The sequence below is a fragment of the Antedon mediterranea genome, chromosome 3 (assembly GCF_964355755.1).
Source record: "Antedon mediterranea chromosome 3, ecAntMedi1.1, whole genome shotgun sequence".
Taxonomy (NCBI): Eukaryota; Metazoa; Echinodermata; class Crinoidea; order Comatulida; family Antedonidae; genus Antedon; species Antedon mediterranea.
In genome coordinates this window covers 9,835,923-9,859,199 of record NC_092672.1, presented here as the reverse complement: position 1 = coordinate 9,859,199, position 23,277 = coordinate 9,835,923, and the positions used below count along the sequence as shown (strand labels likewise).

At 30.1% G+C, this 23,277-nt stretch overlaps 1 protein-coding gene across 6 annotated transcripts in view; it reads right to left on the bottom strand.

Moving 5' to 3' along the window:
* Positions 1–1,386: 1,386 nt before the first annotated feature.
* The window catches only part of LOC140044793 (kazrin-like), a 73,066-nt gene continuing 51,175 nt past the window's right edge, over positions 1,387–23,277 (bottom strand). For 4 of the 6 annotated variants that reach the window (XM_072089454.1, XM_072089452.1, XM_072089453.1 and 1 more), the window contains 11 exons: positions 19,258–19,565; positions 18,623–18,854; positions 16,873–16,914; positions 10,970–11,167; positions 9,953–10,170; positions 9,250–9,362; positions 8,067–8,301; positions 7,549–7,650; positions 6,693–6,859; positions 5,670–5,820; positions 1,387–1,649 (listed from right to left, as the gene is read on the bottom strand). In XM_072089454.1, the coding sequence (XP_071945555.1) occupies positions 1,518–1,649; positions 5,670–5,820; positions 6,693–6,859; positions 7,549–7,650; positions 8,067–8,301; positions 9,250–9,362; positions 9,953–10,170; positions 10,970–11,167; positions 16,873–16,914; positions 18,623–18,854; positions 19,258–19,565 (1,898 nt within the window). In that variant the 3' untranslated portion in view covers positions 1,387–1,517. Of the gene's footprint in view, positions 1,650–4,825; positions 4,926–5,669; positions 5,821–6,692; positions 6,860–7,548; positions 7,651–8,066; positions 8,302–9,249; positions 9,363–9,952; positions 10,171–10,969; positions 11,168–16,872; positions 16,915–18,622; positions 18,855–19,257; positions 19,566–23,277 lie in introns of all 6 variants that reach the window. The other 2 variants (XM_072089456.1, XM_072089455.1) reach the window with 2 other exon arrangements.

Sequence of the window (23,277 nt, the reverse complement as noted above, 5' to 3'; positions counted from 1 at the left end):
TAACTTAATTTTTGTGCATAGAATAATTAAATGTTTAAAACGAAAATAAACATAATTGAACTTTCTAAAGTTATTATATTTTATTTAATCACCCAAATTTATTCTTAAACAACACTGTCCAACATAATTCACAAGTTTTAAATTAATAATTTTATCACACATAAAAATTAGCGCCCATTCTCACATTATAGCATTAGCCAAAAGTATATACAAGTGTCATTCAAACAATGTACAATAAATAAGGCCATGATTATTATTAAAATTTACATTTACACTCATAATAATTGGTCTCAAATTAAAACTCTTAAAATAGCTAAGCACACACTACGTAATATATATTATTTTTATATTTATGTTACCACCTATTATAGCTTGATATGTTGACGTGTTTTAAAGTAATAAACAAGTTGAAAAGTTACTAAGTCAGAAACTACACACGATTCTCAGGCTATATGGCATATATTTTACAGTATCATGGACAGAATCAGTGTGTCATGAGTTCTGTATGGAAATTAGTATAAATACAGGATCACATGTGATGAATACGCTATAGAGTATGTCCTTCAGCACCCAACAAATATGGGTGTCCCATGAAAAGGGGTTGGCCACACGGTTAAAACATACATTTCTCCTTGTTCGTCTCTCGGAAAAGTGACCAATTTATTATGGAATTTACTTATGCTATACTATCTTTCTCCTATACACAGTTGAAAGAATCCCAGAATGTGTAGATCATTTTTGCAAGCACAAGTTTAACAGAGGGCAATCAATATTTGATGCGGCGGAGTGCTCATCATTTTAACAATTTTTAAAATCAATAAAATCTATTGTTTTATACAAGCTTTGCTAGTTTAAAAAAAATAATTAATTTGTTTGTATTGCGCATGGCAGCGTAATGATATATCACATGTTAAACACTTTTCCTGGTAATATCTATCAGAATTTGACACAAAAATATTACTAAATAAAATTTAAAAAAACATAAACCAAAGCAATGATATTATATTTGGTTGAAACATATTTGGTACAAACTTCTATTGTTTTCTGGGTTATCACTGTTATTAATGCTTGATATGCATGCCTAAAGTTGTTATTTATGTAACGTTAACATGTATTAAATTTATGAAATTGTATTGATAGTATTAATAGAAAACTATGCTACTTGATATGTTCCTCATTTTATAATAATAATAATAATAATAATAATAATATTGAGGATGATATGTTAATGTTCGAGTCTATACTTTAATTAAAGTGATTTTATCCACATAAACATACATTATCTTATATCAATTATTTTTATTGCCTGCTGGTCACATAACAAATATTAATAATAAGTTTTTGATATCAAAGTGAATGGTAATATCAAACGAAATTGTGATATCCAACAGATTTTGTAAAATAAAAGATTGTGTTAAAATTCAGCTGCTTACACTTTTAAGAATACCACATCATTTACAATTTAGAAAAGAATAAATAGTAGATCATCTTTGGTCTGGAAGAGTGTCCTAAATTTGCTACGATACGGTCGAGTTGTTCAAGAGTTCGTGACTTCGAGATTTCTGAATTGGCTGTGAGAAGTTGCCCTGGTTCTGGTACTCCATTGCACTCTGACGAAATTTCCGGCCAAAAGCTCGTCCGACAGAACCCTGAAAAAATTGTATACAGTTAATTAGGGTTTGTAATTAATTTAAATAAAATGTATAATCTTAATCAATTAATAATGTAATAAGTAAACTCAAACTAAATTATTATAAAACATAAAATAACTACTGTAATGTTGTTGTTTATAATTCAGTTTTGGAATTTAGTGCACCTAAACAAAAATATAATACAGTACTTAAAAAAAAACAATGCTCTATATTTTGACAGAACATAAAACAATTGAAAGCCACAATTGTTAAATTTAAATTATTTAATTTAATTTTTTTTAAATAACTTTCTATCATGCATTTCTTGATATTTGATACTTTTTACTACAATTATCATTGCTTTGAAATAATAATACAGATCAAAGAAAACAAAAAGAACATTGAACAAAAATAATACATTAAAAGGGAGAAGAAGATTTTTTTATATATAGAAAAAGCTATAATTGATGCAATATTAGTATAAAAATCTAAACCAAAAAAATAGTACATTTGTTTTAGGATATTCTTTTTTTATTTAGATAGAGGAAGGGAGTAACAACATCAGAGAGTGAGTTAAACTCTGGTATATCTGGTAGATAGGACTCACACACCAGCTAAAAATGATGTCTCCAAACCGGTTCAGCCTCAGAATTCTCCTCTGTTCAAAGATTCAAGACTAACCCACTAGAATTTGATGCAAATAAAACAGAATCAGTATTTCCAATCAAGATCGCCAATTATTGGGATACAAACAAACATTACAAATAAATGCATCGCAATGGTATCTTATAGATGATGTTTTAACATAGCATTTTCTCAGTCAACTGAGGATGAACTGGCACTATGCAAATACTGACAGGCTATTAGAAGGTCAAAAGTTATCGTGAGTAGCAGGATCAGTGTGCTTTATTTTCCAAATTGAAAATGTGAAACTGATAAGTTATAGACTCCATATCATGCTGTCAGAAGTGAGATTTCTTTCACATCAGGTCTGAGATTGGTGATGAGAGTTAAATCTATGTGACACATGCGAGAAGCAACCAAGAATCCATGCAGGTCTTTTGACAACTCTGGTGTGATAGGATCTGTACTATGTGGTATGACCTTTACCTCTCTATGCATATATCTGATAATCTATCCTATAAGGGCCTATTTACCCTCCCAGCATTACCCTTCAAAACTAATATATCTCCATTAACCTGGGTAGGCTTAGCATGAGGATTGCCAAAACCTACATACTAACAGTAAACTATAGTGACTCACAATTCAAGTATCAATGACACTATAGGTAGCAAAGAATGATAAAATTAGTTTTCAAAACAACCTCCAACTGAAAAAATCACAATCTAGAACTATAAAGTACAACCTATGAAATAATCTAAAAAGTTCATATGACAATGTGTAACCATTCTTTACATCTAATCAGAAGACAGGAATATAATTTCAAAGAATAATTCCTAAATAGTTATCTACTTATTTAGCAACATTTTACAAGATTTTCACCAACGTCAATAATAATCACACCTGAAGTATGTTTGTGATTTTAAATAACAAACCTAGATTTTAGTAAAGGTACAGGAAAGATACAGGATATGATGAAACATTGACAGACATGTATTGGTACTTAAAGGTTCCATAAATGTTATCAAGGAAAACATTAAATTGAATACAAAATAACATATAAGATTAATTTCTATTTTAAGCAGCTATCTGTCTATGTATATTCTGAAAATGGCCTGCTACATATCTGCAGATGTATTTTCTACATTGAAATAAAAAATAATGTGTTTAATAACACCTAATATATAATGTTCTGAAGTGAACTTTTATTTAATTATTCCGTTGATGTCAGGATAGTGAATACGGTAGGTGTTTGGCTGCAGAGTACAACATAAATTGAAGGGATTAATAATACTACAGGTTATTTATTCAATATGCAACACACCACCCTCACACTGCACACAATTCTAAAAAATAGAATCATTTAGCATCAAATAGAACACTGGAACCCTGGTACAAAATTAAATGGCAAGTATACGCAAAAGAAATTTAATTGTAATTTTACTTATAATCTGTACAAAACAGTTACAGTAGTAGCGGAAAAAACAACCTAAAAAAATTAAATAAATAAATGTAAATGTTTTTCTTATTCTAATTCAATTTTCACTATTTTCATCATAAACAAATAAATCCATATTCCACAACAAATCGCAACAACATACAGAAAATAAAAACAAATTAAAAATTAGTAAAAGTTGAAATATATAATGGAATGACATTTCATTCAAAGCTATTAATTATGGCCATGCTCATTACAAAATTTAAATTATAATATAATAATTATATGTATAAATAATTAATAACATGCAAGTATATAAAATATGAATAATATACAAGATATTTAACAGACACAAAATTAAAACACATAAAAATATTATTTCATTGTTGTCATCTGAAATTAAAATGTTATAAGTTATAACATGTATTTATAAAATGATTTAAAAGATGTAACAGTACTATAAAAATGAAACAAAAATAACTGAAGTTGCGCAGTTTAAAATATATTGCAAATAACTTTTAAAGAGAAGCAAAAATTCTTTCTGTATTGCACTGGTTTCTATCCAATTAAAAAAATAATTTTTGGCAGTTCATTTTTTTTTTAAATAAGAATATTAAATATTACAAAAATGTTGGATGTGGCATTGTTAATTAATAAAGACTGCAAATATTTATTAGTACCAATAAGTGAAGTCAAGGCACTCTATAAGTTTTGGTAATAATTTACTTTGATTAACGACATATGCCATAAAAGAAGGTGATCTCTCGATACCTGTGTTAATATTCAATTAACAATGCAATATACCGAAGTTTTTAAATATGCAATTTATTTGTTTTTATTTTTAAGAAGGGTTACATCTTCAAACATTACATACTATATAATGTAGTATTTAGTATATAAAGCTATGTTACTGTTATACTGTAGTAATGGTCTATCTATGTTGTAATACTACCGTAATACGTTATTAGTTTTAACTTTTCGAAGCATTATTATCTGAGAATCTACACTGCAGAAAATCTAAAACTATAATGTTGATAATAATGTTATTATTTGGGGATTTTTTTTTCAGGCAATTGCAGGAATTGAATTCACCCAAAGGTTATAGTGTTATTGTTAACAGAAAAGAAAGAATTACTTTATTGCTTTACTCAATATTCAGAGGCTGTCTCTCTGAGAGTTTCGTAAAGAGGGACTTTGGTAAGGTCGGCGGCAGACTTTGAAATCCGTCTCATAATCTAGGGAGCAAGTAAGCAATCAATCAATCAACTTTATTTCGGTATTAAAAATGAAAAAAAAAATGTTTGAAAATCATTAATTAGAAGTGTCATTCAGTAAAGATGATGAAATACTTGAGATGCGACTTTCTTAACAGCTCATTTGACATTTCATCCATCATCATAAGTGTTTTTTTAAATCGTATTAATGATCAACTGACGCCAACAAATATTCCAATCAACTGATTGTGTTTGCAGATAATGTTGGAATGAAACAATATGAGTCACATTTGTATAATATAAAACTAATAATAATAATAAAAATAGACGTGGGGAGTTTATGAATCATCTTGCCGATATAAAAGATGCAAACAAACGTTAATTGTATAAAAAGCAAAATACAGACGCCTAGTATGTATTAGTTTAAATGTAAATAAATTTTTTGTATAAAATATTAAAATTTTGAACGTCATACTGTATTTTAATTAAGTAATTAAAGTCAAATGTATATAAAAGAGTAAGTAATAAGTTGATATTTAAACAATTATTACTTCGAAAATTATGTCTACAAAATTAAACATCAGTTTAAATTTAATATTTACATGTTTTATTTCCAACAAAAATATAGGGTCACATGTTAATAAATATAATAGGTCTAGCTTATTGTTGTAATAGTAAGATATCTTTAAAAAAATAAATAATTTTAATATAATAAAATACATATTTGACAAAATATTCACAAATCAAAGCCTGCTTATTCCTTACCCTAAACATTGGGCGCCTCCGACTCCCTCGAAGTTCATCGTCGTTGCCCACATAAGAACGGACAAATGACCGCTGCAAAGACGCCTGAACGTGCTTTGAGGATTTGGTGGTCAAATTTGGCAACGAAGTGTTATCAGAGTCTGATGATGACCTGAAAATATGACATGAAATGGAGAAGCTGTGAGCATGCATATATTTTCAAATAATTTTACAAATGTAAATTAAAAACAGTACAAAGTTTGGTCTACTAGCATCATCCATTTATAGATGATATAGTAATTGGTGATGACTATTTTAGGATAGATGCAGGAAATGAATGAACTTTAGAAGATAGTTTATTATAAACCGAATACAGCATTTATGATGACAGGGAATAATTTCGCCAGTGTAAGCTATACAAAACAACCTTATTGCTACACATTTCTAAAATTGTGTATCAAAAAATACAATACAACTATTTTTCTGATCTAAAAAATCAGTTTGATAAGCAATATTGCTGAACAATTTTAATATGAAGTTTTCCCTGGATGATATCTATATGGAAAATTATGATTCTAAATATTGATGATACATTATAGACATGGTTGCTACTATTTTATTATACTAAATAACATTTTTTTTAGTGCGGGGGAAGCAAATTTCTAGCCTTTAAATCAACTAATTGATATGCATTTATTTAAGTTTCCCAGCCTAACTAAATCGGTGAAGCTTGATTTCTAGTCCTAACATCAAGGGTTCATTCCAAGGGTTGTAATTGTAACTGTTTCTACTCCACTCTCAAAGCATGGAACAAGACTTTATTTACAAGCACAATATAATTATCCTTTAATTATTGGTGAGTAACCTGCTGTTGAAAATGTAGGATTTTTTTAAATTCTATATTTTGGTGATGCTATTATGACAGATGATCATGAAATGTTAAAATGTGAAAATAAAGATGAAAAAAAAAAGATGATATTGACCGCATCATGCAACTTAAATATACAAAAACAACACCAAATGTTATAGTTGTGACTACCATACCTTGCTGGTCTGATTAATGAGTTAAACTCTGATGTCAGATGTCGTCGAAGGATATTTTTGGTTGAAGATATTCCTAAAAATGTTCCAAGATGCTCAGGAGTAAACGAAGAGTCAAGAACCACAACGCCACCATGCACTCCAGTTTCAATTAAATTATTAGAATATTCCTGCAAAACATCAACAAATTAATAATCATTGCACCTCAATTCAACAAGAAATATATGCAAATTTGCACCGTCACATTATGTATTTTTCTTAAAGTCGGTCACCAGGTGCGGATACAAGGGGGCCCAGTCGGCCCGGCCCCCTAACTTTCTCCAATTGTAATGCAAAAGATAGGACATCAAATTAAGCTCAGCCCTTCATTTCACCATTTTTAGGCCCTGGATCCACCTATTTCAAAATATCTGCTACTGGTCACAGAGAGGCCTAGGCTAAAATTCTAGAACTTGATAGCTGTATCATGTTACCATAATGAAAGCTCTATCATTACAGTTCATGAACATACTAGTAGAATAACATTGTTTTGAAACTTTTAGATACAAAATACAATTCAATTTTTATCCAATAAAGGATTAAAACTGTTCCACATTATGTTCTTACATCTTATGATGAGTGGATTGAGGGAGAGATCAGATGCAAGATAGCAAACCAATTCAAACTTAAATAAAGCTGTCTACACTATCAAACTTTATGTGACAAAAAATGTGATGTGCCTATATATGGACATGATGATGTCATATCACTAATTGGGAATATCACTACCATATTTGGGCACATCAAACTAGTTTGATAGTTTAGACAGAGCTTTTGAAAACAGATGTAGGAATGCGTACATATAATAAAATCAACTTACCTTCAGATCTATTGTTTTTGTCCATTTAATAAATCGCTGATTTGTCCAAACTAACGGGTCTGTATCAAAACTTTCACAGTTATTTCTACGTTCCATCAATATCTGATAAAAGGTAAAACCATCTCCTAGTTTACAATGCATTTTTTCTAGTTCATTTAATTTTGTTTTTAAATATATGTAGACAGAAAAATCTTATTTCAAGGCAATATTTTATTGTATTTATTTCTTTTATGTCTTTAGGCACATGGCAAAGATTAATACCAACAGTAAATAAACCTTAACCGCTACTCATATTGAATGATGAACTGGGTTTTTTAAATTGCACACGGAAAAACTATGTACGCTGAACCTACGGTTTATAGTCCTTATCTGTGAAGACTCGAATTATGAGTCGGCTTCATATGCCGATATTGTTAAGTGTACATGGTGAAAATCGTATGATAAATGTGTATTGTTTTTTATCAACCCCTTTTAGCCATAAAATATATCATTATTTAACCAAATTCTGTCACACATACCTTCTTATCAAATTGCACTTTCTTAAGGACCTCAATACCATAGAGTATGCTGACTTGGTGAAAGCGTACAGTCATATGTAAATACTTCTCCAGGTCTTTCTTTGTCAGTGTGTTCAGCACTCTGCCATCAATCTTCTCCTGCTCAAATGTTGCTGCATATTGCGGTAGACCGATGTCGCTCAGCCATGTCCGGCAAACCCACCTATGATCCAACTCCCCTATTTTTGGATAAGGCCTATGAATAAAATATATCATATCACATCAGCTGAGTATAACCAGGAAAAAATAAGGAAAGTGCAATTTACCATTTATCAAAGTTTAACCTGGTTTTCTGAGACCTCCATTTCATCATTTTCTTGAAAACACTGTACATATATATTTTATTATGATTTTTGATCTGATGAATAAATGTATTTGTAAATTTTAAAAAGAAAGGAAGAACACAAACAATTTGTTATTACAATTTGTAGAAAATGCTGGCAATAAAACCCAAGCAAAAACTTGAAGTATTAAATTAACAATAAACTAAATTATTGAATAAATTAAAAGTATTGCCCTTATTATGAACTTATTTCTTTACAAATACGTATTTGTAGTTTAAAAATTGCTGATGCAATGGGAACTGTGAACTAAGAACTTTTAATTAACTGTGGCTAGAGCATGTCTTATGAGAAACATTATATTATGACATATACAAAATTAAAATTAAACAAAAGATGAAAAGGCACACAAGCAGTTAATAAGAGCCTCAATGAACAACAGCATAGAAAACATTAAATAAACAGAGAAAAAGGCGCACAGTAGTTAATAAGAGCTTCTATGACCCAAGAACTGCAGTGTACAAATAAAATATAATTCAATTGGTGTTCTTAGTGAGTGAGTGGCCGAGCGGTTAAGACAGTGGAACCGTAATTACGTAGCCATAACATCGGCAGGGGTTCGAGGCTCACTCCATGGTTCTGGTGGTAGAACGAGTCTTCTCGGATAAGGACTATAAACCGTAGGTCCAGTGTACACATCTAGCTCGTGTGCACTTTAAAGAACCTAGTACATCTTTCGAGACGAGTAGGGGGTTACCCCGGTGTATTAGTACATCATAGCCACTGATCACCAACTGGGCTCTCTGGGAGACCAGTCTTTGACTGAAGAGGTTACCCAGTATAAATATATATTTCAATCTTACACTTGGTTAGAATTTCTGCTTTCTTCTATTGCTAGCCGAATTTTCCTTTTGTGCAGCGTGTTTGTTACACCAAGTCCCACTTCTAACTCTGAATCAGATAAACCTAATAAAACCTGCAAAGTAAAAAACATGGCATTGGGTAAATCTTCAATGTCGCCCTCTAGAATATAGTGGGAATTGTAGAATGTAAAGAATTTTGCATAAAGCTTTTAATACTATTAATGTGAAAATAATAACCAAAGTTGAAGCAACCAACAGATGTCTGCTTCCTAGGACTTTGACCCACAAATGTATGAACTAAGAATATCTACAGTGTGCTATGTTTAACAAGCATCTTATACACTTCTTTGGGGGCGGATCCAGGATTTTTTATGCGGGCGAGCAATAACATTTTAGTGCTTAATCAATACAACTGACATTTAGGACAACAATTTATTAGCAAACAGCTATTTAAAGATTCTTAAGAAAAATAGATATTTGAATTTAAATGAGTTTTGTTATTGTTCTTCCATCCACTACGATTTTACTAGTACTATAAAATATTAATAGGCCAATATAGGCCTATGGTTAAATAAACTAAGCAATTATGTGATTGATTGGCCTTGTCTGTTTTAAAGGAAAGTATTCCCTTAAAAGTTACATTCTCTTAATTGTTTCCAACATATAAGGTTAAATTATATTTCAAAAGAGAACTAAATCTAACCTTTCCACTTTTAACATTCTCAGCACACTTCAGGGTATACTGTGGCAAGCACAAGACAAGTTCTAACCAAGCAAGGACAGTATTGGCTCTCCATTGTTGCATCGGTTGAACTTTGCAAAGTTCAGCCAATCGTAGCTTCTCTTGCTCGTCAAGACCAATTTCTACCATACTACTATGTTTTGAAGAGACGCTTAAATTATTTATTGATATTGATGAATCTAAAAAATAACAAAAAGAAGAACACAAGTTAGGATTGTTTTTAAATTACTTATGACACTGGTGTTATTTAAGAAAAAGGTAAAATTAACATTTCATTCATACACTGTGAATTAAGGAAAAGTAATGTTGTGTTTTATTTCAAATTTTTGATTACAAATGTATGATTCATGTCATTTATCCAATTGTGTTTGAACAATACCATGAAAGCCTCAGTGGTCTAATGGAAAGGACATTCTGCATATCAAGCAGAAGGTTCTGGGTTGCAATTTCGGTTGGGGCGACTTTTTCTCATTCTCACATATTTACTCATCTTATCGTTTCAAATTAATATCACTGGTCGTTTTACAATAATGTTGTTTGCATGTTGTTTTGATAATGTCAAACTGTGTGATACAACAGGAAACAGTGGTGTGTTAAGACTATTTATGAATCATTAATCTATTTAAAAATATTATATAAATATAATTCAACACATCAAAAGTCCAGTTAATTCAAAAATTAATCTCTTAAATAATTGATTAAATTATCAATAGACAGGAAGGGTGGCAAGCGTTTTTTGCACTTTTAGTTTCAAGTTGATGTCATTTAGCTTTTTACTTTTAATGTGAAATAGCATAGAGGCTTTATGCATTATGCGAGGCCAATTTTATTATTTAAAAAAATAATCTGTTGCTCTTATTTTTTCCAATTTTGATGAGAGATACAAATGTATTTCATTCTATAAAGCAAATCATTACATCATCAATTAATGAATATTATTAAATAGAATAATAAAAAGCAAAATTAATATTTATTTACCATCAAACGATAATTGATCTAAAGTTGATTTGTTCTTCTTTCCAAACATTTTTGACAATGAGTTGAACTTTCCTGATTTCTTTTTCTTTTTGTGATGATCATTTACTGTTCTGCTTGATGATGACAATTCTTCCGAAGAAACCGATATATGATCAGACGAAATTAGAAACACACGACTTTCATCGTCTTCTTGCGAATCTGAGGAAAATGATTTTATCAAATTAAAAAAAATGATATAATAAAACATTATAGATATTGTCTGTCATAAAGTCGCATTTTAATTTCCCACAAAACAACTTAATACTGTAATAGTAGTAATAATTCGCTGTGTATGATGTTCTTATATCAAGAGGTAACGTGGTCAATGACCTAGTTTCAAACAAAGTTCAATAATATTAATACACATTAATTAAGTATCATTAATACCTAAAAGCACACTGTCAATTCTAATATTTATTTGTAGGAATTGTATATGAATTTTATTTTAGTTTATTTAATTAGTTTTTTTTATAGTTATAACGACCTATTATTTTCAAATAAAAATTTTTGTTTTACCAATTATTGCCATATGTAAGTTAATTAAATTTTCCATTATCATTATTTTGCAGTATTTATTTTTTTTTATTTTATCAAACTTCTTTTATTGAGGGTGACTCAAAACTGCAAAAGCTGACAAACATGGGGCAACAACAATTCTAAAGTGCTTATACAAAACCGCTATGCAAAGATATTCCATTACTTTTTTACATACAGATCATTACCTCAGAGATCTCTCTCTTTTTTTTAAAGATTGTCATTTTAATTTCTATTCAATCTTGCATAACTGACTCATAACAAAACAAAACTAGGTCTAATGCACCTAGTCAGATCATTTGGTGTTTGACTTCAACATACAACACTCACCCAGGGGAATTTATATGCCTACAGACTTGACAAATCAATAGAAACATATGTGGAAGATACACAGAAAATGTAGGTCCAACTGTTTAGGAAGATTTAGTATTCTAACTTCTTCTCATGAGAGACAGTGGACTGAGCTTTCTCTATTTTCTAGTCCCTTGAGCCTAGAACCAAGTCTTTCTAGACATCCCAGGACAGGACTAGTCATTGACTGTCTCTGGTGTTGTATAAGTTTGGAAGTAAAGCCAATGAAACAAGAGTTTTAAAACTACTGACCAAAATTATTATATCTGGTTTATATATATATATATACATATATATATATATATATGTGTGTTACTTACATTATTGCAATTTGGTCTTATACTATTAGTATAGGCCTACCTAGCTGTATTTAAATGAGCACTGTAAACGTCTAAAAAATGTTAATTATATGGTATCAATAATTATCCTAACATATGGCAACATTAAATTATATAAAACTGCTTTTAAAATCAATTGTTAGTGTCTATGAAATAGTACATACTTTTAATTTTCCATCAATATTGACATTTTTGGCAGAGAAAATCAAAGAAAAGGAAAATGACAGATCTATTTTACACACACAATTACTGTCATACATGACATAGTATGAAATCAGGAAGAGTTTTAAGGGAAAATAATGTTACTTTAAACATAATAGGGATAGAGGCAAGGGGGAATTTTTCTTCAGGTTTATAATCCTTTACAAAACAGGTACATGTACTTTTTTGTGTACCTGGGCATCTTTCCCCATCTATGGGCATTAATTACCATTTTAAGATACCATTATCAAACTGATCAAGTCAACACGCATTTAATATAGTAAATGCTGAAACGAACGCCGAGTATATCATGGCTTATTTTTATGTTTATCACCATGCATCTAGCGAACCATTAGTAATAGTTTGAAGTTTTAGTGAAAGAGAAATTCATTATGAGTGGAAAAATGAAGTTGAAATGTTTTAACTGCAAATCAATTTTTTTTAAATGTATTTTAAACAATGTTGTCTGACATTGTTTCAAAGGTCTATACATATATCATTATTCAGTTTTCCTAGTATACGGTAGTAGTATATGAGATAATTCTAAAGCTCTGTCTACACTATCATATTCCCAAATATGGTAGTGATATCCCAAATATGGTAGTGATGACATCATCATGTCCATATATGGGCACATCACATTTTTTTTACACAAAATTTGATAGTTTAGACAGAGCTTTTCACAACTCAACAAAGTTAACAATTTATTTATATTAATTTATATTACTACATATTGGGTATTAATAGTGAATATGACAATGTTTCATGATAAATATGGTACCGTAATGACGATGGAAATGTGGAAGGATAAGTTTGATATGGGTGGTTACCGATAATAAGACAGACAGAAGGAAATTATAAACGAATTATAAATGTTGGAAAAAAAAAAAGAAAAATAAAATTTGTTAAACTTGAAGGGATTTCCTGTTATTTAAGCACGGGTTGATAAAAGTCAGGAAAATACACTTGTAACTGCTAATCACCTTAATTCTTATCTCAAAAACGTCTTTTTTGATTTATTTATCTAACTTTAATTTTAGGAGTTCTGGATTTTTCATCAGATTTAAGGCACGCCCAGAAACAATGGCTACAGTGGAATGACAGACACATTTATCATTCTTAGATTTTAACCAATAGATTTTATCAATTGTATTAAAATTCTTAAAAATCATTTGAATAAAAATAAAAGTTTTTAAGAATCAAAAGAAATTTAAATACAAATACAAGGATTATATTTTTAAGAAAATCATTTAATAAAAACATAAAAACATTTTTAAAAGGACCAAATGTTTTAGAGTTTTAAATAAATATTTAAAAAGAAATTTAAATGAAAATAGTTCAATGTTGTTGAACTATATTTTTTAAAAAATTATTAAATACAAAAAAAAAGGAGGGAAGGGAGATCATTTATAATTAGATTTTACTGGCTTTAGTTTAAAATCCTAGAGTGACACTGCCAGTCTTTGTGTAATCATGTCAACTAAAAAGAATCCATTCAAAAAAAAAATAGTAATTACACATTTTTTATTATATGTAGACTTGCAGGGTAGCTTGGGCAGATCCTTTGGGACCCACAAAATAATTTAATGTAAAATGTTATACATTAAAAAAAAAATTAAATTTACGGTGTCAGTGACAGAGTGGTTCATATGTATCACAAATAATCAAAAACTTAAAATCTGGTTACAAGTCAAGGCTCTTTGTGTTGAATCATTTTTTTCTTATTTTGTCTAATTTTGAATCACATTATCTGATAAGAGGTCACTATAAAGGTCAAACAATCCAATGCATTCAAAATTATGAGTCAGATATCTGCATTCTGTATTTATTATATCTTTTGATTGACCGATTGATTGATCTTTACTTCTCTTTCAATTCAGTCTTTCACTTTATAATATTAATTCAGTAGAGAAAACAGATTGGTAAAAATTAAGAAAAAAATAATAACTATGTTAATAATAATGATGATAAGCAAATTCTTTTACCTCCAAAAAAGAAAACCCAAGATTAATATATATATTTATATTAAAACTTTATTTAAAAAGTTAAATTAGATGAACAACCAAATGTAAATGAAGAAAGGAAATTGATACAAAATCAGTTTGAAACTTTATAGAAACTGAAGAGAAATGTTTCCATAATGATCATTTAGTGTACTTGCCTTCATTTTGAGTACATTTAAAAAAATTACCTAAGTTGAATAAAATGTAAAGAAAAAACCGATTCATTATGATTGAGTTAGTTAATAATTAAATGAAACTTTTTGGAAATGTGTTCATGTACTTAGAATTTTGAATTTAATATCATGGCTCTCATATGTCATTTAATATCATATTCGAAAAGTTATATTTTATTTTGTTACTAGTAATAAATATTTTTTTTTTAAATCTAAACGGTTGTATTATTTAAACAAATTTCTAAAAATTGTATATTGATTTAATAATGTGAACACCTGCGATTATATTTATACATGCAATTAACATACAGGTGTCCACAAAGTATATTGTCTTGAGAAAGAGTTCTACAGAGAATTATTAGCTTCTACGTATCTATGTTAATTACATTAATTATAATTAAAGGTAAAATACCATAAAAGGTAAAATTAAGTTATAAAACACACATAGTTAATTATTATTAATTAATTAATTAAAGCATGATTGGCAAGATTGCAGAGAGATAGTAAGCAGCTGATAGACAACATAAATGAAAATGTACACAAAAAGGGTAAAATGCAAAGAAACCCTAACTTACGAAGCATTGATTATAAATATTTGTTAATTGCCTACAAATTAGTTTATTCCAATTCTAATATTATAAAACCTGATTGTTAATATTGCTACTATAGCAGACAGTAGAAAATTCAAAGGTTTTATCTATTATATTCTTAAGTAAAATAAATGAACAATGTTTACTATTGTTCGAGATAATAAGCGACTTTGATAACTCCAGAGGACGCAATATTTACAACGTAAATCGGGACAAAAATTTCCATCTAGGCCATAGCGCGGTGATGTAAACTTACATCATCGCCTAGCCTAGGGCCTAGATGGACATGTTTGTCACGATTTACGTTGTAAATATGCCGCCCTCTGGAGTTATCAAAGTCACTTATACTCAAAGCAAACGCTAAAATTCAAACAAAAGCTACTGTACAGTAAAATGTGTGTATTTGGAATAATGTATGAAAATAATACACAGTGTGAATATGACTTTTTCATCCAAAAGGTAAAATTACATAGGCCTACAAAACAAAATACTGTACCGACGTAGTTTAATTTTACTACATTTTCGTGCACAAATTCGCAAACAAATTTAGATGAACTTTATAATATATACTGATTTGAACTGAACAATTTAGGATTTATCCAAAACGGAATGTTAACAACACAGTGAACGAATGTAATTTGTGAATGTGGTCTAAACTATTCATGCATGGAATGTGTACTTTAAACATGTAATTAAACTAGAAAAGAAATGTTATAATTTAAAATATGACACCAAAAAATAGATGCCAATTAAGAAAACAACTATTAAGGTATAAATGTATACATTCAAATTGCTTTATGAGTTTCAAAATTGTTTTTGTCAACTTCAACATTCAAAGATTATATAGTTCTATTTATTAGTCTAAAATTTTAAATACATTATTTAATTTTAAAATAGACTAGAGTAGAACCCTATTAAGGACACCTGCAGGACCCAACATACTTTATAGAGATTTATTAAGAATAGCGGTTGGCTGTTTATTAAAACATATATTTTCCCTTATTTTTTTCCACCTTATAAATTGTGTCCACTGAATAGTGGTGTCCACTGAATAGAGGTGTCCCCTGAATAGAGGTATCCCCTAAATAGGGTGTCTCCTGAATAGAGGTATCCCCTTAATAGAGGTACCCCCTGAATAGAGGTATCCCCTTAATAGAGGTATCCCCTGAATAGAGGTATCCCCTGAATAGAGGTATCCCCTGAATAGAGGTATCCCCTGAATAGAGGTATCCCCTTAATAGAGGTATCCCCTGAATAGAGGTATCCCCTTAATAGAGGTACCCCCTGAATAGAGGTATCCCCTTAATAGAGGTACCCCCTTAATAGAGGTATCCCCTGAATAGAGGTATCCCCTGAATAGGGGTGTCCCAAATAAGAGGTTCTACTGTAACAGAAAAAAAAGTTAAATTTTCACCAAACATTGATCAGATATAGAAATAATTTCCTTAAAAATATTAATTAAGCACTGATTACTGTATCCCTGATTTTAAAGAAATTTATGAATTTGCTAGGTTGTTAGAAAATCAGATACAAAGAGAGAATAACACAGGATGATGGTACAAAAGTGGATGATAAAGAAAGAAAGAGAGACAAACGTCTCTTAGAATAGATGAGTTAATGGGTAGCATGCTCGCTAGATGCATGGCGGACGCTAAATTCCGCTTCTCTACTCACAACTAAAACTTTTCGACATCTTCTCCATTTGACCTTTGACCGCTGAAAAAAAGGACGTTTCATCACACGAATGCAGGAATTTGGAAAGGAAGGTTTGTGGGTTCCCCTGTACAGGGGAAGGGAAAGATACAATACTAGGAAAGGGGAGGAATCCATTAAGGAGAAATTGGAAAACAATGGTATGAACAATTTTAACATATTCAAAAAATATAAATAAATATATAACAAATTTATGTCAAGATGCTATTAATATCACATGAAATGGTGTGAAATTAAGACAATTTTAAAGAGATCCAATATATTATTATTACTCCAGAGTCTACACACACCAGCATACCAGTATAGAGATGTGAAGGGTACAGTATTAGCTATACATAAAACATCATTATTAATGATGTTTTATGTATAGATAATGCATTGGAAATTAAGTCACTTATTATATTAATTTCACACCATTCCCAGTTTTATTAATTCAGTTACCACCACACCTCTCACATGTTTCTACTTTTCGAAAAAAACAAATAAAAAATACACAAAAAATATACAAATTTAAGAAAAAACAAAAGAAATGTTATTAGGTGTTAAATAAAAGACGATGATTGTAACAATGGATAAAAACGAAATTGTAAAAGTTGGTGAGTAATTATAGTTGTCAAAAAAAGTAAAAATGGTTGATGTTGAAAGAATGTCTGACAATTAACGTGAGTTGATAAATAAAATGTTTTCTAACAAGCCAATGAAATGTCAATAATGATTAGCAATATTTTTTTTAGATTAAAAAAAATAAAAATTAATCAAATGTTATAGTTTAAGTACAGTTTATTAATTGGTTCTATTTATAAACATATTCCTCTTTGTAATCTATTAGCATTAAAACTCTGGAACTATTTTTATCACATTCACTCTGCAAATGTTTTGTTCTTTTGATTATTTTGAATACATACATATTATACTTCGCGGAACAAACATATTACAGTACTGTATACTACTTGCTAAATCACAAACAATATGTTTCAATATGCTAATAGTTTGTTTAGAAAGTTTATTATTTGCATGCAATTGTTTATTAAAATAAATGTTTTTAATTTATTTTCTCTTTAAACCACTAGAAAATGTACTTAATTTGCTAGTTTGATTTAATATTGATTGCTTAATTAATTCTCACAATTACAATCTTTTGTGATTGGATGCTAAAACGACTATACAAACTGCTCATAAAACTATAAAGTTTATTGTGTGCAAACGAATTCTAAAAAAAGTCTTGTTAATCTACAAACTGCTCTTACAACTAAATATAGTTTATTGTGTGAATGGATGCTTAAAGAGATCTTGTTATACAAACTGTTCCTAAAATTATATAGTTTATTGTGTGAATGGATGTTAACCAACGAATCATCTTTGCATGGCCTAATTCTTGTTTGTGCAGACTGCTATATGAACTGCACAGAGATATGTTGTGTCAACTGTTTGACAATTGAGAATTGAAAGATGATGAAATCCGTATGTTACTTTACCCAAGATGCGCATATCGTATGGTTTCAATTTGAAATGTCAAAAGCTGTGATCATGTCAATCAATAAATAATAAACAAATAGTTTGAATGTGGCACATTTTAGTCTTGTTTTGATGATGTAAATATGGAAATTTCAAACAATTATACACATTTTTAAATTCAATTTTTAAAATCATTGATTTTATTTATTTTTTTGAACAAAGTTGTTTTGAAAATATATTTGTTTACCATTCTTACCTGCTATCATTGATTGCGTCTGTGACCTTTGACTTCTAGACATTGGTGGCGTGCTATTTTCACTTTGAATTAGAGAAGCCGTGTCATTGTCTGTGTCACCTTCCTGAGAACTCCTCCCGGGCGTTGACATGGGCGTGTCTATAGGTGTGTCATATGGAGTACTAGTTGTAATATGAATAGGGTATTTTATATCTACTGGCTGATGTGTCACTTCACTTAATTCTCTTCTTAACTATATAAAAAAAACAAACAAGTTGGCTCTTTAGATTTCTTATTTGATCACTTTTTGAAAGCAGAAACGGGTGCAAATTATGTTTTATTTGATTTATATGAAGATTGGTTAAATATGGTTTTTATAGAATTGTAAAGCTGTCTACACTATCAAACTTTATGTGACAACAAAATGTGATGTGCCCATATATAATGATGTCTATATCACTATCATATTTGGGCATATCACTAAAATATTTGGGCACATCACATATTTTTCGTCAAACTAGTTTGATATACAGAGCTTTAGAATAGCTTCATCTCGAATACTGTGGAAGCTTCATCTCAAATAATGTGGAACGCTACAAAAAATAATGGAACCTAGCTGAGGTGAAAAAAAAGGTCAGATATCGTTTTGCTTATACCTGATCTAAAGTATGAAGAAGAGTAGCAATTTGACGGTCCTTTTCCTCATTGCTATCCCTTAATACTATTGATCTTTCTGCAGCTTCCTTCGCTCTTCTTAGCACTTCCCATTTGTCCTTTTCAATTTCTTCTTTCTCATCTTGCATTCTGTGTAGTTCACCATCCTTTTCGTCCATCTGTTCTTCAAATTTATGAATGTAATTGCGAAGACTGCCCTCATTTGCTTCTAACGTTCGATAGAGTTGCTTCATTTGTTTTAAAAGATCAACTTTCTCGCCTTTTAATCGTTTCCTATCTGCCTTCATTGCTATCAAAGTTAAAGATATAACATATGTATTAATAATATTAAAATTGTATTACGTGCTAATCTAACCATGATTAATGGAGAAAAAAACAAGGGCAATTCCAAGTTGAAAAAACAATCTATGCAATTTTATCTAGATTAAATCAAGCATACAATAAATTATATTATATTAATAAAGAAGATAAAAATACACTGTCATTTTAGCTGTGTGTTAATTTTCCATTAACCGTATTTTACAAATCACCTTCGTAGTGAGTCATTAAATGCAATATTTTGCCCAAATAAGCAGATAGACCAAAATATTACCTACTAACCGTTAATAAAATTTCCTTTTAAAACCTACAATAGGAAATGATTAGGGTGATTAGCTGAACCCAAAAGTACTGTATACCACACACTGCTTAAAAAAAACTACTAAAGTGCAAAAAACTCAGAAGGAAACTTATAGTTTTCCTAAAAGTTTTACAGACATCATCAAAGTTCTTAATCTAAACATGAGGTGAGAGGTGTTCCATGTTCATTCTGAATGTAGGGGAATGAGCTGTTAGGAGCTAATTGTACTAAGCCTCAGCATTATGTGGTAGGGTGGCCAGTTTCTTTCCATGCTGCCTTATCCTAGTGTTTTCAACCAAGTACTCATTTACAGCTAAGTGGACTGGGAGTTGTCGGTAATTGAACACGGGTCTCTCTGTATGACAGTTTAAGTGTCCTAACCACTCAGCTACCCAACTCCCTAAATCTAAACATACAGTGTACATTAAAATGTATATCCAATAACATACTACTAACAGTAAAACATTTTCAGAACTTCAGAAAGTGTCCCCTAATAGGGGTGTCCCATGAATAGGTGTTCTATGTAATGTTAAGAATTATATTGATGTTCATTTTGCAGGAAATGTCTCCTTGATAGGAATGAGCCAAGGTAGGGGTTGCATTGTAAATATGAAACAGGTCAGCAGTGATTGATACACAATACCCTTGATCTACAATTACTTAACACAAAAAATAAATTATTTCCTTTCTTGTATATCATTAAGGCAATAAAATACAAGGCACCTTAATATCAGAAAGTGCTTTCAACACTTCATCTAATTTGAATTATGACATTGGCAATTTATGGTAATGTTTTATCTCCTCATAAAATTGAATTACAAAGCGGGGACATATGAAATTATGCCCATGGACAATTGGGATTGGTCAAAATTAAACAATTCGACAACAGGGAATGATATAACAATATTAAAACAGAAACAATCAGCTGATAACATGAACATAATTTGTTTCAAAAAAGTAAATAATATCTTAGAGTCACGATTTTGAAAGCAGACAAAAAAATTATAATACAAATGAAAAGCCACTTAGGAAGAATGGACGACAATTGACGCCAGCTATTTAGGAACTTGCTTGTAAAGTAAATAACAAATTGTAAACTGTATCCTGACAACAAAAACTGTTCAAACAACAGACAATCAAGCTAAACGCTTAAGTACCCAGTTTATAGAAATAAACACAACCATACTCTAATGTAATTCATTCAAGTCTGGTTAATTTGCATAAAAAATAGTTTATGTAAATCAATACACAGAGTATGTTGCCCTGACAATAAAATAGTGTTTCCATGTTTGGCATTTTTCTGGTTGTTTAACTTTATTGTTTTGATTTAACTTTGACTTTGTATCTTCATTGAGATCCAACCAATGTTTACCCAAATCATTGTCATTTTAAATTATATAAAATAATATATATAAATAAATTAAAATTTTCTTTGGATTTATACAACGATATTAGTTTTTTTGTACATTTAAATTCAATTTTATTATCAACAAATAATTTTTAGGACCAATTCCAAGTCCACACTTTCACTTATATCTATAAAATAATCAGATAATATCATTGAAAACTACTATGATACTTAGTCACCAATTAAAACACCAAAATAAAAAACAAAATAGTGTAAAATTGTCCTTGAATTAGAAGGGGTAAATCTTGGGTAGATCCTTTAATTTTGGTATTTAAATCCAGAGTGGGAGTTCAAGAATGAGTTTTCAAGGCTAGTTAGACATTGACCGTCACAGGGGAATATACTACTCATGGATATGCAATTTCACTTTATACTGGATTAATGAAGGGGCTTGGCTTGGAAAAGGGTGGATGGCTGAATTGATAGAAATGTTGAGATTGACGACAAGACCTCCTTAAGCCCATCTCCAGTAGCAGTTACAGACAATTTACCTACCCTGCCTAAGCGTTAAAAGGTCGGAATTTATACACCATTTTGGTAGCTATATTGGATCCAAAAAGGCACAAATGTTTCACATTTCATTTAAACCTTTCATAATGCTGCCCTATGTGTATGGATGTGTGAAGTTAGGGAAAGACTTGTACAGTATAACAATTATTGCATGAGCCAGGTTGTCTACACCACAGAAAAGGAACCAAAAAATGAAAGAGAAAAGTAGCATTACAGTATTAAACAACATTTGTTAATAAGTTTCCTATAGACACGCTTTATAAGCTAATTGTCTAATTCAAAAATGTAAACATAAAAAAAATTCCAGAACAAAGAAAATGATACAATTTCTATAACACAAACTGTCCTTTTTGTTCCCCTTTAGCTGCTTTATAAACTTAATCTGTTCCAGAAAATGATTTAGATTTTGATCTTACAAATCATGCAGATATCAGTCACAAATTATCGCAGACATAGAACACTGAATGATGGAATCAGGACGCTGGCTATAGGCCAACAACAAGAAAATGTGCTGTTTCAAATATTTTGCAAACTGTGCATTTTGTATAATATAATGTTGTCAGAACTTTGAATTTTATGAATGAATTCATCATTTAACCCTAATGTCATTGAGTCATTAGTATAAATATAAAAGTATATGTCATCTGTTTAATAACCACACAGTTTCCTATGTTAATGAATATTAAAAAACATCTTTCCATATAGTTTCCCTGTTTTGGGCGAGATTTACAGTATCTCTTGAAAATAACTTTAAAAAATGCTGGAATGAATACAAAGAAAAACTGTTTCAAATTAGGTTTCAAATTAGACGCTCCTGATACAGTCCACTAAAAGTCTGACCCAAATAGTGGTTTTTAATCGGATACTTGTATAGTCTATAGATCAATTTTATAAATCTAGCTATTCAAAAAAACTGTATTATCACAACATAGCTTTGGTATCCAAAATTCAACAATACATATTGTAGATTCTGGTCCACAAGTGTCTCCAGAATTAATAAGAAAGGTCTGAAATGTTAACACCTAAAGAATGATTCTTAAAACAGTCCATGATTTGAATGAGAAAAGCAATTCATCTATAAATTGTGGTAGTGTGAGTTCTAGAAGCCAGTTTCCTGAGGGAATTCCTCTGGCTATCCCACCAGCCCTATTGATTGTTAAGTGCTTTGGTATTGTCTCCTGTGTGGGGAATCTGTTGAAAGCTAGCTTGTCAATAGTGTAATGATTATGACCTTTTGTCAGTCAATTGTTTACTGATTGACATTTGGCTGTGACTATAACATGACTATGGAAAATAGTGCTATAAGCTATGTTGCATGCTTTAAGTTACAATATTGTTTAGCTTGTTCGTCGTTCAAATCAGAGTAAGTTACATGTATGTTTGGAACCTCCAAGAGTTGTCAGATGATTTCGCTCACTGTAAACAACACAAGTAAGTTTTAGTGATCACACAGCCCTTTATGTC